The 14,955-nt window shown below is 47.8% G+C and overlaps 2 protein-coding genes across 4 annotated transcripts in view; both read left to right on the top strand.

The window, feature by feature from the left end:
- The window catches only part of ntsr1 (neurotensin receptor 1 (high affinity)), a 50,019-nt gene that overhangs the window by 21,174 nt on the left and 13,890 nt on the right, over positions 1–14,955 (top strand). The window contains exon 2 of one of the 2 annotated variants that reach the window (XM_028024022.1): positions 11,108–11,219. In XM_028024022.1, the coding sequence (XP_027879823.1) occupies positions 11,108–11,219 (112 nt within the window). Of the gene's footprint in view, positions 1–11,017; positions 11,220–14,955 lie in introns of both variants that reach the window. The other variant, XM_028024015.1, reaches the window with a different exon arrangement.
- Positions 1,763–2,811, top strand: LOC114148625 (myosin tail region-interacting protein MTI1-like). Of its 2 annotated transcripts, none has more exons than XM_028024036.1 (2): positions 1,763–2,063; positions 2,305–2,811. In XM_028024036.1, exons 1-2 carry the CDS (start codon positions 1,895–1,897, stop codon positions 2,490–2,492), a joined length of 357 nt encoding a protein of 118 aa, XP_027879837.1. In that variant the 5' UTR covers positions 1,763–1,894; the 3' UTR covers positions 2,493–2,811. The 2 variants fall into 2 exon arrangements, 1 of the variants encoding a protein (XP_027879837.1); XR_003596314.1 differs by lacking the exon at positions 1,763–2,063 and adding an exon at positions 2,216–2,243.

Below are 14,955 nucleotides of genomic sequence, written 5' to 3'. Positions count from 1 at the left end.
CCCTAGAGCAGAAAAACACCACCCTAGAGCAGAAAAACACCGCCCTGGAGCAGGAAAACTCCACCCTGAAGCTGAAAAGCACCACCCTGGAGCATATAAACACCGCCTTGGAGGAGGAAAACACCAACCTGCAACCTGAAGTGGACCAGCTGAACAACAGGCTGAGGGACAGAGAGGAACAACAGAACCAGCAGCCATCTGAACAGGAAACCCACGATAACAGCCAGTCGGTTTCAGACCAGCCACAGATTCGGCCGTCTGTATTCAGACGTGTGATCAATAGACGTCTGAATATATTCCAAAGAGGCACTTTCAGGCAATGGCTTGAAAGATGGCACTTCTAAATAAAGAAGTGTCATGAGGGCTCCAAGCTTCATGTTTGATTATCGGTGGCAGAAAAGGATACGGACAACAGGACAGCGGTGTCAGAGGAGCTTGACACATGGGGCCATTGGCGGAAGAGCTTAACACTTGAAAGTTGTTGGCAGGAAAGGCATGGCTTCATAGCGAGGGGACTGTTGGTCTCCTGGCTGAACTTCAGGGCTTCCTAGCGAGTCCCGTTGGTTTTCTGGCTGACCTTCAGGGCTTCATAGCGAGTCCTGTTGGTCTCCTGGCTGACCTTCAGGGCTTCCTAGCGAGTCCAGTTGGTGTCCTCGCTGACCTTCAGGGCTTCCTAGCGAGTACTGTTGGACTCCAGGCTGACCTTCAGGGCTTCCTAGCGAGTCCCGTTAGTCTCCTGGCTGACCTTCAGGGCTTCGTGGCGAGTCCCGTTAGTCTCCTGGCTGACCTTCAGGGCTTCGTGGCGAGTTCCGTAGGTCTCCTGGCTGACCTCTAGGACTTCATAGTGAGTCCCGTTGGTCTCCTGGCTGAACTTCAGGGCTTCCTAGCGAGTCCCGTTGGTTTTCTGGCTGACCTTCAGGGCTTCCTAGTGAGTCCCGTTGGTCTCCTGGCTGAACTTCAGGGCTTCCTAGCGAGTCCCGTTGGTTTTCTGGCTGACCTTCAGGGCTTCATAGCGAGTCCTGTTGGTCTCCTGGCTGACCTTCAGGGCTTCCTAGCGAGTCCTGTTGGTCTCCTGGCTGACCTTCGGGGCTTCCTAGCGAGTCCAGTTGGTGTCCTCGCTGACCTTCAGGGCTTTCTAGCGAGTCCTGTTGGTCTCCTGCTGATCTTCAGGGCTTCCTAGCGAGTACTGTTAGTCTCCTGGCTGACCTTGAGGGCTTCCTAGCGAGTACTGTTGGACTCCAGGCTGACCTTCAGGGCTTCCTAGCGAGTCCCGTTAGTCTCCTGGCTGACCTTCAGGGCTTCGTGGCGAGTCCCGTTAGTCTCCTGGCTGACCTTCAGGGCTTCGTGGCGAGTTCCGTAGGTCTCCTGGCTGACCTCTAGGACTTCATAGTGAGTCCCGTTGGTCTCCTGGCTGAACTTCAGGGCTTCCTAGCGAGTCCGGTTGGTTTTCTGGCTGACCTTCAGGGCTTCATAGCGAGTCCTGTTGGTCTCCTGGCTGACCTTCAGGGCTTCCTAGCGAGTCCTGTTGGTCTCCTGGCTGACCTTCGGGGCTTCCTAGCGAGTCCAGTTGGTGTCCTCGCTGACCTTCAGGGCTTTCTAGCGAGTCCTGTTGGTCTCCTGCTGATCTTCAGGGCTTCCTAGCGAGTACTGTTAGTCTCCTGGCTGACCTTCAGGGCTTCCTAGCGAGTACTGTTGGACTCCAGGCTGACCTTCAGGGCTTCCTAGAGAGTCCCGTTAGTCTCCTGGCTGACCTTCAGGGCTTCGTGGCGAGTCCCGTTAGTCTCCTGGCTGACCTTCAGGGCTTCGTGGCGAGTTCCGTAGGTCTCCTGGCTGACCTCTAGGACTTCATAGTGAGGCCCGTTGGTCTTCGACAAGGCTCAGGAGGGCAGCCAGGATGGGACACATCCCCAAGGTTCCCGCTCTTCCTCCAGCATCTACCAAGGTAGTTGCTCCGCTGCCAGCACCCCCCAAGGTTCCCGCTCTGCCTCCAGCGTCCCCCAAGGTTCCCACTCTACCTCCAGCGTCCACCAATGTTTCTTGCTCCGCTCCCAGCGTACCCCAAGGTACTTGCCCTTTTACTAGCATCCCCCAAGGTTCCCGCTTTGCCTCCAGCGTCCACCAAGGTACTTGCCCTTCTACCAGCATCCCCCAAGGTTCCCGCTCTGCCTTCAGCGTCCACCAAGGTACTTGCCCTTCTACCAGCATCTGCCAAGGTTCCCGCTCTGCCTCCAGCGTCCACCAAGGTACTTCCTCCATTGCCAGCGTCCCCCAAGGTTCCCACTCTGCATAAAGACGTCCACCAAGGTACTTGCTCCGCTGCCAGTGTCCCCCAAGGTTTCTACTCTGCCGCTGGCATCCTCTTAGGACCTTCCGAGACTCATAGCATGTCCTGTCGGTCTCCTGGCTTACCTCCAGGACTTCATAGCGAAGCTCTTTGGTTTCGGGGCTGGCCTCCAGGGATTCCTAGCAAGTACCGATGGTCTCCTGGCTGACCTCAAGGGCTTCCTAGCGAGTCCCATTGGTCTCTTGGCTGAACTTCAGGGCTTCCTAGCGAGTCCCGTTTGTCTCCTGGCTGACCTCCAGGGCTTCCTAGCCAATCCCGTTGGTCTCCTGGCTGACCTTCTGGGCTTCCTAGCGAGTACTGTTGGTCTCCTGGCTGACCTCTAGGGCTTCCTAGCGAGTGCAGTTGGTCTCCTGGCTGACCTCCAGGGGTTCATAGCGAAGCTCTTTGGTTTCCGGGCTGGCGTCTAGGGATTCCTAGCGAATCCCGTTGGTCTCCTGGCTGACCTCCTGGGCTTCCTAGCGAGTCCCGTTGGTCTCCTGGCTGACCTCTAGTGCTTCCTAGCGAATCCCGTTGGTCTCCTGGCTGACCTTCTGGGCTTCCTAGCGAGTCCTCTTGGTCTCCTGGCTGACCTTCAGGGCTTCCTAGCGAGTACCGTTGGTCTCCCGGCTGACCTCCAGGGCTTCCTAGCCAATCCCGTTGGTCTCCTGGCTGACCTTCAGGGCTTCTTAGCGAGTACTGTTGGTCTCCTGGCTGACCTTCAGGGCTTCCTAGCGAGTCCTGTTGGTCTCCTGGCTGACCTTCGGGGCTTCCTAGCGAGTCCAGTTGGTGTCCTCGCTGACTTTCAGGGCTTTCTAGTGAGTCCTGTTGGTCTCCTGCTGACCTTCAGGGCTTCCTAGCGAGTACTGTCAGTCTCCTGGCTGACCTTCAGGGCTTCCTAGCGAGTACTGTTGGACTCCAGGCTGACCTTCAGGGTTTCTTAGCGAGTCCCGTTAGTCTCCTGGCTGACCTTCAGGGCTTCTTGGCGAGTTCCGTAGGTCTCGTGGCTGACCTCTAGGAATTCATAGTGAGGCCCGTTGGTCTCCGACAAGGCTCAGGAGGGCAGCCAGGATGGGACACATCCCCAAGGTTCCCGCTCTTCCTCCAGCATCTACCAAGGTAGTTGCTCCGCTGCCAGCACCCCCCAAGATTCCCGCTCTGCCTCCAGCGTCCCCCAAGTTTCCCACTCTGCCTCCAGCGTCCACCAATGTTTCTTGCTCCGCTCCCAGCGTACCCCAAGGTACTTGCCCTTCTACCAGCATCCCCCAAGGTTCCCGCTTTGCCTCCAGCGTCCACCAAGGTACTTGCCCTTCTACCAGCATCCCCCAAGGTTCCCGCTCTGCCTCCAGCGTCCACCAAGGTACTTGCCCTTCTACCAGCATCCGCCAAGGTTCCCGCTCTGCCTCCAGCGTCCACCAAGGTACTTCCTCCATTGCCAGCGTCCCCCAAGGTTCCCACTCTGCATAAAGACGTCCACCAAGGTACTTGCTCCGCTGCCAGTGTCCCCCAAGGTTTCTACTCTGCCGCTGACATCCTCTTAGGACCTTCCGAGACTCATAGCATGTCCTGTCGGTCTCCTGGCTGACCTCCAGGACTTCATAGCGAAGCTCTTTGTTTCGGGGCTGGCCTCCAGGGATTCCTAGCGAGTACCGATGGTCTCCTGGCTGACCTCAAGGGCTTCCTAGCAAGTCCCATTGGTCTCTTGGCTGAACTTCAGGGCTTCCTAGCGAGTCCCGTTGGTCTCCTGGCTGACCTCCAGGGCTTCCTAGCGAGTGCAGTTGGTCTCCTGGCTGACCTCCAGGGGTTCATAGCGAAGCTCTTTGGTTTCCGGGCTGGCGTCCAGGGATTCCTAGTGAATCCCGTTGGTCTCCTGGCTGACCTTCTGGGCTTCCTAGCGAGTCCCGTTGGTCTCCTGGCTGACCTCTAGTGCTTCCTAGCGAATCCCGTTGGTCTCCTGGCTGACCTTCTGGGCTTCCTAGCGAATCCCGTTGGTCTCCTGGCTGACCTTCTGGGCTTCCTAGCGAGTCCCATTGGTCTCCTGGCTGACCTGTAGTGCTTCCTAGCAAATCCCGTTGGTCTCCTGGCTGACCTTCTGGGCTTCCTAGCGAGTCCCATTGGTCTCCTGGCTGACCTGTAGTGCTTCCTAGCAAATCCCGTTGGTCTCCTGGCTGACCTTCTGGGCTTCCTAGCGAGTACTGTTGGTCTCCTGGCTGACTTTCAGGGCTTCCTAGCGAGTGCAGTTGGTCTCCTGGCTGACCTTCAGGGCTTCCTAGCGAGTCCTCTTGGTCTCCTGGCTGACCTTCAGGGCTTCCTAGCTAGTACCGTTGGTCTCCTGGCTGACCTTCTGGGCTTCCTAGCGAGTACCGTTGGTCTGCTGCTGACCTCCAGGGCTTCCTAGCCAATCCCGTTGGTCTCCTGGCTGACCTTCGGGGCTTCCTAGCGAGTACTGTTGGTCTCCTGGCTGACCTTCGGGGCTTCCTAGCGAGTCCTGTTGGTCTCCTGGCTGACCTTCGGGGCTTCCTAGCGAGACCTCTTGGTCTCCTGGCTGACCTTCAGGGCTTCCTAGCTAGTACCGTTGGTCTCCTGGCTGACCTTCTGGGCTTCCTAGCGAGTACCGTTGGTCTGCTGCTGACCTCCAGGGCTTCCTAGCCAATCCCGTTGGTCTCCTGGCTGACCTTCGGGGCTTCCTAGCGAGTGCTGTTGGTCTCCTGGCTGACCTTCGGGGCTTCCTGGCGAGTCCTGTTGGTCTCCTGGCTGACCTTCGGGGCTTCCTAGCGAGTCCAGTTGGTGTCCTCGCTGACCTTCAGGGCTTTCTAGCGAGTCCTGTTGGTCTCCTGCTGACTTTCAGGGCTTCCTAGCGAGTACCGTTAGTCTCCTGGCTGACCTTCAGGGCTTCCTAGCGAGTACTGTTGGACTCCTGGCTGATCTTCAGGGCTTCGTGGCGAGTTCCGTAGGTCTCCTGGCTGACCTCTAGGACTTCATAGTGAGGCCCGTTGGTCTCCGACAAGGCTCAGGAGGGCAGCCAGGATGGGACACATCCCCAAGGTTCCCGCTCTTCCTCCAGCATCTACCAAGGTAGTTGCTCCGCTGCCAGCACCCCCCAAGGTTCCCGCTCTTCCTCCAGCATCTACCAAGGTAGTTGCTCCGCTGCCAGCACCCCCCAAGGTTCCCGCTCTGCCTCCAGCGTCCCCCAAGTTTCCCACTCTGCCTCCAGCGTCCACCAATGTTTCTTGCTCCGCTCCCAGCGTACCCCAAGGTACTTGCCCTTCTACCAGCATCCCCCAAGGTTCCCGCTCTGCCTCCAGCGTCCACCAAGGTACTTCCTCCATTGCCAGCGTCCCCCAAGGTTCCCACTCTGCATAAAGACGTCCACCAAGGTACTTGCTCCGCTGCCAGTGTCCCCGAAGGTTTCTACTCTGCCGCTGGCATCCTCTTAGGACCTTCCGAGACTCATAGCATGTCCTGTCGGTCTCCTGGCTGACCTCCAAGACTTCATAGCGAAGCTCTTTGTTTCGGGGCTGGCCTCCAGGGATTCCTAGCGTGTACCGTTGGTCTCCTGGCTGACCTCCAGGGCTTCCTAGCGAGTCCCGTTGGTCTCCTGGCTGACCTCCAGGGCTTCCTAGCCAATCCCGTTGGTCTCCTGGTTGACCTTCTGGGCTTCCTAGCGAGTACTGTTGGTCTCGTGGCTGACCTCTAGGGCTTCCTAGCGAGTGCAGTTGGTCTCCTGGCTGACCTCCATGGGTTCATAGCGAAGCTCTTTGGTTTCCGGGCTGGCGTCCAGGGATTCCTAGCCAATCCCGTTGGTCTCCTGGCTGACCTTCTGGGCTTCCTAGCGAGTCCCGTTGGTCTCCTGGCTGACCTCTAGTGCTTCCTAGCGAATCCCGTTGGTCTCCTGGCTGACCTTCTGGGCTTCCTAGCGAGTACTGTTGGTCTCCTGGCTGACTTTCAGGGCTTCCTAGCGAGTGCAGTTGGTCTCCTGGCTGACCTTCAGGGCTTCCTAGTGAGTCCTCTTGGTCTCCTGGCTGACCTTCAGGGCTTCCTAGCGAGTACCGTTGGTCTCCTGGCTGACCTTCTGGGCTTCCTAGCGAGTACCGTTGGTCTCCCGGCTCACCTCCAGGGCTTCCTAGCCAATCCCATTGGTCTCCTGGCTGACCTTCAGGGCTTCCTAGCGAGTACTGTTGGTCTCCTGGCTGACCTTCAGGGCTTCCTAGCGAGTCCTGTTGGTCTCCTGGCTGACCTTCGGGGCTTCCTAGCGAGTCCAGTTGGTGTCCTCGCTGACCTTCAGGGCTTTCTAGCGAGTCCAGTTGGTCTCCTGGCTGACCTTCAGGGCTTCATAGCGAGTCCAGTTGGTCTCCTGGCTGACCTTTAGGGCTTCCTTGCAAGCCTTGTTGGTCTCCTGGCTGACCTTCAGGGCTTCCTAGCGAGTACCGTTGGTCTCCTGGCTGACCTTCAGGGCTTCTTAGCGAGTCCCGTTAGTCTCCTGTCTGACCTTCAGGGCTTCTTAGCGAGTACCCTTCGTCTCCCGTATGACCTTCAGGGCTTCTTAGCGAGTCCCGTCGGTCTCCTGGCTGACCTTCAGGGCTTCCTAGCGAGTCCCGTTGGTCTCCTGGCTGACCTTCAGGACTAAATAGTGAGGCCCGTTGGTCTCCGACAAGGCTCTGGAGGTCAGCCAGGATGGGACACATCCCCAAGATTCCGTCTCTACCTCCAGTGTCCCCCAAGGTTTCTACTCTGTCGTCGGCATCCTCCTAGGTGTCTGCTACGCTGCCGGTGTCCTCCAAGGCTGCTGTTCCGCCGGCGTCCTCCTCAGATTCTTTTATTGTTCCTTAGTTGTTTCCTTTTAATTCTGCCTTGTTTTCCACATCTGTTCTTCACTGGTGATTCTAATTATGTCTATTTCTTGTTTCCAACGAACAATAATTAAATACAAAGTGTTTTATTAAGTAAAAGACAACTGTTTCCTTCTCCTTAAAGAATAGTTTGCATTTCCAATGTGCACAAAACTTTACTGCTATTCCACTGAAGTCTACAAAATGCAATTTCATAATTGCGTTTTTTCAAGTAAATAAGAAACTAATCTAAACTAAAATCATGCATGTTGATCATGTGCCTCATGCTGTGGAAAATGTGTTTCCATTGCAGTTTTGCAAAAGACAATCATTTCGATAGGGCCAAAAGAACCGCCTCATCCTAGCACAAAAACTTTAGTTTTTTCAAAATTGTTGTGTTTTATTTTCGTAATTCCACATGTTTACGGTCAGTGGAAATGCAGCTATTGTTGGAGACCAACAGAAGACATGATGACCCACAACCAGTTCCTTATAAATCTGTAGTGACAGATCAGACCAATGGTTCCTGAACCCATAAAGTAATCGGTGTTTATGACTCCCAGATGTCTGCTGGCACTCAGTGACAGTGACATTCAAGTCTTAATGGGACCAGTAGTGGTCCATTTCAAATCTTTTTGACCTTCCATTGACTTTTTTCTTTTAATGAATGTAAAATCTAAAAAAAAAAAAACACTAATTTTCGCTGCTTGCTGTTTCATCCTCCACCCATTAAATCGGTCTAATCCTAGCTTTCTTCCACTTCATTCCTAATTATCCACATCTATCAGCTTTCTTGGCTGCTTTTTTGCGATTTTCTTCCCACTCATCTGGAATTTGGCACTCGCAGAGAAGCCAGAGCTCACCTTGCAGGTCCCCCTCTTCTCTCTATCAGCTTCAATCAGTCATCAGAGCCCAGGAGGAAAGGAAAACTTCTGAAGTCAGCCACCTTGTTCATTAAGGCCATTAACATTTTTCATCCATGATTATCCCCTTGAAAAACACCATCAGTCCGTCTGAGCGTGCGCCTGAGTCATGTATTTAAGGGAATGCTGTCGGGAAGGAATGATGGGAAGTTCTATTACAGGTGCATTGATTACGCAGATGCCTAATCTAATTTTGACACATCTGTACACATTTTAATCAGACAGCCAGCTTCATCGTAGCTGCCATAACTCCTGTCTGGCTTCACCTCCTCATTCCCTCCCCTTCTTGTCCTTTTTCTTTCTTGGCTTTCACTAATCTCCTTTGCACATGCCCTTTGTTAGTATCCATCAGCAGCAACGCCTTTCAGCTTTTTCTCACTTTGACTCACTACAACCTCAATCTTTAATGTATTTTGTTGTTGTTCTCCACGAAATACATTAAACATTACTGATGTATAAGTTGTATTTGACACCAGTCTTTATTTCAGAGAAATAATCTGCTAATAACCAACCCACCTCTCCTACAGCTGCTAAAAACTGCAGATCAAACCTGAAGCAGACGCCCTCTAAAATTGAAATTGCTTTTTTATTTTCTTCACTCTGCTAATCTTTGCCAGGGTCATGGAGGGCTGGTGCCTTTCACCAGTGAACGATTGTCAGCTGTCAGAAACAACCCAACTCCACAACACTAAGGCCGAGTTATTAAGGATTAAAAAAAAATGCAATCAAAACTTGACGTTGTGTAACATAATGTATATATTTTTTTGTCCTGCCTGCCTTGATCACACACTGAATGTAGCGTCCCGGTTGAAAGGATGGTCTCTCAAACTGATGGTTCACAGTCCTTTATTTTACAGCCTTTGTGTGTGATCACACCGTAAGAGCTACAAAATATACAAATAAAATACCATTAGTAACTCAAACAGTGTTGTTCTAACCTTTTACCTTAACAATGAATATGTATGTAATTTTTCATGCTATAATTATGTGTTACAATACACGTATTTATTAAACTCTTAACATCCCTGTGTCATGAAATAAAATACAACGTATTTCAACTGTTGACCGTTGACCAAAGAATATTAGCACCATCTAGTGGCAAAACAAAACCGTCACACTCAATAGCGAACTACAAGTTCCGCAGGAAAACTAAACATATATTTACACAACAAAACACTCACATTGTTCCCTCATCAACCAAGCGCCTATTAACTGATTGTCTACACCTAAGTTGGAATTACTCCGTAATTATTTCCCTTTCGCTCCGACCCGTGCGCGCGCTCTCTCTCCGCCATGACCGAGCGGTTAATTGTCTAGTTTGTCACCTTCCGTTCCAAGCCCTTTCACAATAAAAGTATAGACTGTCATGTCAACAAATACTCCTTATTTACATGAGGAAACACAAAATACTAGTAAGGTCATTTACACTGAACACCAAGAACCTGGGGGGGAGAAAAGGGGGGCAAAAAAAATTCAGGCTAATGAAAAGAAAAATCATAATTATAGTAATGACAATAGCAATACTGAAAATGAGAGCGTGTACAGCATGTTGTAGTGATGGGCTATCTGAAGCCAGGCTTCGAGGCTTGTACCGAGTAATAAGGGGGCGTGTCCGATGAAACCCCGTTTCGAGGCTTGTGTTGTCTCGTTGAAAACCACGTGACTGGCAACAAACGAGGCCTCGCATTGCATGGGTCAAGTGACTGCTTCATTTTGCGTGTCGGTTTTCAAAATAAAAGCGTGATGAGCCGCTGCTTCATTGGTTATTGTATTTGATCGCATCAGGGGTTTTGTCTTCAGCAGTGGCAGAAATAAAAGGAACCTTTTGTAGTTCATGTGTGTTAATGATTTTGACAATGGCACTCATCAAAATGTAATGTTTATTGGTTTTCTCAATGGTTAGTTATGCTATATTTTTTGACTTTATATTTGTGATTTTTATTATGTGAAGCACTTTGAAACCTCAATGTTGCTGAAATGTGCTACACAAATAAACTTGATTGAAAAGGAGCCAGCAAGAAGAAAAACCAATAAAAACATTTCTTAATTTTTTAAGAAATTTGTTTTTTTCATTCAGCTAAATGCTAAAACAAAGAGACATGTTGGGTTTTTTTGTTTATTTTTATTGCTATCTTCTAAAGTCAGAAGTCGACGTACATTTCTTTCATATTCAATAATATTGCCTTTAAAACTAAATAACTTGTGTTAAACATTTTGGGCATCCTTTCACAGTGTAAAGTAGTTTGCTGTAATTTGTACTCTTTCCTCCTGAAACAATTGGTGTAACGGTCAGTGACTCGATGCAATCTGCTGCGTTTCCTTGTATAGAAATGTTTTAAGCTACTTTGATAGCTTACTGCTCTGTTTGGACTGTGTGTATGACTGAGTTGAAGCAATGTATTTTTTTGTAAAGTACCTTGAGACATTTGTTGTGAATTAACGCTATACGAATAAACTGAATTGAATTGAATAAATAAGTCGCCGTAGGCCGCCTGGCTTCCAGATTCCTGCTTTCTGCCCAGAAATTTTCTATTGGCCTGAAATCAGAGCTTTGTAATGACTATTCATAAAACCTTAACTTTGTTGTCCTTAAGCCACTTTGCAAACTAATTTGACTGTATACACAGAGCCATTGTCTGTTCGAAACATTAATTTGACCTGAAAAGACCAACTTATTTTCAACAAACTTCCAGCATTTGATTAAAGGCATGGCACTTTTAGTGCATGTAAATGTGTTGGTGTATGTAAAATATTCCTCACCATTCTCCCTTTTATAGCCAGTATAGATTATTTTGATCATGCTTACTGACTTGGTACTGAAAAAGGTTTGTCCTATTTAATGTCAAACTTGTGGTCTTAACTGTTATCTGAGTAATGATAACGTCACCTAGTATTTGTCCAGATTAACTCAACCAGTCTTTAACATGTTGCCCTTTCCTAAACAGGTAAATGCATTCCTGTCCTTTGTGTTGCCGATGGTTGCCATTTCCGTGCTCAATGGGGTCATAGCCAATCAGCTGCTGCGGATGTTCCAGGAAGCCGAGCAAGACCACCGCATGTCCATCACCAGAGGAAATCCCACCATGCTGAACATGACAGTGGAATCCAACCGCGCTCAGTCGCTTCGCCATGGAGTTCTCGTCCTCCGTAAGTACAAACTGCTAAAACTTAAAAATCCACAAAAAAGTCGTTTGAATACATCAAAAATACTTTTGTCGTCAGGTGGCAGATTTTCTTCTTCCTTTCAAGTCTCAACTGTTGCAACTGCGTCTTTTTGAATTCTTGTGCTCACCTTTAGTTATCAAAAGCAAATCATAAGTTTAAGGTATAACAAGTTTTAGTTGAAAATGTTTCGCAATCAAAGTGTGAGAAAATGGTGGGAGCCATTTGAAATGTAAGTAAGGTAAGAACTGGCTCTACAATGAATCTTTGGCATTTTCATTTTTTGGCATTCAGCAAAATTTCTCTCAACACATATATTGTAAATGTGCAGCTGAATAACAATAAAGTCTATGTCTGTGTGATCGCTACTCTCACAGGTGGGTGAAAACGAAGCAGTCAAAGATTCCTTGTCACAGGCCCATGAATTCCTTTTATATTTTCTGTATTGTCTGCAGAGAAGCCCTGTTGAAATTCTGGGCACAGGAAAGTAACTGTTCAACCTGCATTCAGACCAGGAATCCTCTATGGATCGCTGGTGTTTGAAGAGACCACAACCACTGATCGCCAAAATCCACAAAGACTTCAGACCTCCTTTAAGATGCTAATAACATATTGGACTAGTTTTTTTATTTTGTAATAACTACTCTCTGCTCCATGTCTGCACTTGGTTCACAAAGCAGTTAGCTTTGACAACAGACCAGGGCAAAGACATTCTCATGTATATGGCAGCTTTCACAACTTCTTTGGCTTCTGATTGTAGATTTGTCTCTTACCAATCCAAAACTAAATCTACAACCTAAATATGGTCTACCTTGCAAGCTAACATAAAAATGTTTGTCTTCTGGCAGAGGAACTAAGGCGTTTTTATAAACTCACTTTTAAATCTCTACTCAAGACCCAACTATTGTTTTTAATCTTTATTACTCTACTATATCACTTTTGAGTGTCTTTAAAACCTAGACATAAAAATAGTTTCCCCACAAAACACAATCAAGATGCTTCGTTCAAATGTAGCTAAACAGCACAGAGATGTAACGTTTGCTTGCCAGCACCGTTTGAGAGACAAATCTTTATTTCGAAAGACTTTGATTATATATGCGTTGATAAAAATAAAAATAAAAAAACCCCCAGAAAGTGCTTTGCATACAATTGTGCAAAATTCTGGATTGGATTTGGCCATCTATGTCAATGAAAAAACAAAAAACAAAAAAAAAACCTTTTTTTTTCTTAGTTTTGCAACTGTATTTTTGAAATTAAATAATTAAATCTGCTCTTCAAAAATGTTCTTTTAGTCCGAGTGAGAATACTTTAACATGTAACTGCTGCATATTTAGCAACAATGACAGCCAACAAAAAAAAAAGGGTTGTAAATTTGCAGAGTGAAATGAGAAATTGATTTCCTGCGGTTGGGAGAAGATGTACAAGGCCAAGCACACCCTCTGCTTCTCAGTTTTCATTATCAGTCATAAAGGAATAAGCGACATATACAGGACGAATCTGGAGAAAAAACCTGGAAGCAAAGGCCATGGAAGGCTCATAAGGAGCCCTTTGACATTCATTGTATTAAGATTGAGATTGTAAAGTAAAAGTGAGTAAGGGTCCAATTTATCTATGGTGAAATATGTTGATGTTCAAATCTCACCTTGGCAGCAGTACACTTATCTCCTGCAAAATCCCAGCAATCACGGACGACTCTAAAATTTCCTTTTAATCTGTTACCGCAAACAAACTTAGAATAATTTACTTCAGGTTGTTTGACCTCACCGAGCAGCTGTGGACTCGCATCAACACCGACACCGAAATGAGATGGAAACGACATTTGAATGCCTCACACTTATGCTGTTCCTGTGATTTAATTAAACCAAATTAAAACACGTTTTGCATAAGAAGTGGGAACAAAATTAAGGTCCATGTTAAAAGGATTTACCTCAAGGAGACGTGAGGTAGAGTTTGAAATAGAACATGCTGAAAGGGTCTAATCTTTTAATTTTATTCAGAGGAAGACTTTTTTTTTTTTTACTAACACATTAGCCAACCAGCCAGTTGGTTACCTTGTTAGAGGTAATGTGTTTGTTCGGAAATATAAGACCTTTAAGAGCCATTTGGTGACTGCACAATTTGTACTTTATAATGTATTCTCATGATTAAATGACCAGCTGAAAATGTGAGAGCTATTTTCTACAGAAATGTGGGCAAAAATCATCTCTCTGAATGTGGCACATCCCTCAAGACCTGCAGCTGTAGCTGCAACTAGATGTGGCTCAATCATGAATTTCCCCAGGGAGGCTGAATTTAGCAGACGGCACACTTGTCAGAGACCATGTAATATTTTTTATCCACTTCACCATTATGTTAGCATGACCATTGTTGTGCCCTGTGCAATTACGCTCGAGAAAAAGTTCTGGTTTTCAGCCCAGTCTGGGCTTTCTCCCCTTGACTCGGACGTCTTCAGTCGATTTTTGACCGAGCCAATCAGCAAACAGAAGGAGAAGTCATGAACGATGACATCAACTTTCTGCACTGTTTTAGAACTGTAGTCTGCCTGTAGCTTTAGCAATGGCAGCGGAGGAAGTGAACGAAGCCATTCAGTCCGTGTTGGCCACGCTTCCAAATATTGAATTATCATCAAGAGCCGCCTCGTTCAGATTGCCATTTCTCTCTTCACAGTGGAGGGGGGTTGTGTACAGAGCAGGCAATTTATAGTAAGCTTCTTAACGTCGAACTGGTGCATCACATACGTCACATTAGCAATTAGGTAAAAATTCAAACTCCAACAGAGTCTATGTTTCCAGGACACAATCGTTTCTGCTGAGAGCCTCTGGATGAAGTGAAGTTTAAGACAAGGTTTTTTTGGATTTTTTTTTACCAGGCTACCATTATGTTCTGCTTTAAGTTGGTTTTTGGCAAGAAATCTCTATAAAATACAGCTTTGCCATTTGCAACATGACAGCAAATGAAAAAAGTTAGTTGAGAATAATCCAGTGCAGGTTTGTAGGGTCTAAGTGTTGTAGTTTTTTTTTAGCTAGAGTAGTTTAAAGATGCTGAAGGTAGTGAAAAATTAGGTGGAGTCGCCCTTTAGCCATTTCCCAAATCGAAAGCTGCAATTGGAGACCAGCTTCAGGTTCGTCTTAGTTCCTGTATCTTCCTGATCATGCAATGTCAGCTTAGAAAAATAGCTAAACAAGAACAGTAGGAAACAAATTCTTCATTTTTTTCTGTTTTGAACCAATGTCGTCACCTAATTAGGATGAGATAACATTCTTGGTACATTCTTGGTATCTGAACTCTTAGTAATTTTTTTTATTTGCTGTTATATTTCTGTTTTTTCCACAGATGCTGACTCTATTCAGAAATGTATCAGCAGCACATTTACAGGCAGATTAATAACTGTCCCAAATGACGTGTTTAGCTGTTGCCCAATCGAGTAATTATCTTCACCGGTCTCGTCTCTGTTCTGCTTTGATGCATGTGTGTAGTCAGTGCTTAAATCTGCTTGCTGTGTGTTCTTCCCACCGGGACGTGCGAAGTGTATTTACAAAGTCTTTGAGTGGAGCTCATGAACACACACACATGCACGCCCCCGCACGCTGTGTAAACACAGTGAACGGAAACTGTAACACTTGCATGAAATGAAATAATACGAACCTTCCCTGCGTCTGTTGGCACATTGGGAATAATGTGTTGATCAATGTTGGAAACGCAGTTGCTGACCTGCATATTG

Source organism: Xiphophorus couchianus, chromosome 1 (assembly GCF_001444195.1).
Source record: "Xiphophorus couchianus chromosome 1, X_couchianus-1.0, whole genome shotgun sequence".
Taxonomy (NCBI): domain Eukaryota; kingdom Metazoa; phylum Chordata; class Actinopteri; order Cyprinodontiformes; family Poeciliidae; genus Xiphophorus; species Xiphophorus couchianus.
The sequence above is the reverse complement of the archived record's forward strand: the minus strand, read 5'-3'. Positions and strand labels throughout refer to the sequence as shown.

Bases quoted from the DNA above. Each gene is read 5' to 3' on its own strand.
- LOC114148625 (XM_028024036.1), top strand. From the start codon at position 1,895: ATGGGACACATCCCCAAGGTTCCCGCTCTTCCTCCAGCATCTACCAAG. The intron at 2,064-2,304 runs GTACTTGCCCTT...ACGTCCACCAAG, and splicing joins CGCTCCCAGCGTACCCCAAG to GTACTTGCTCCGCTGCCAGT.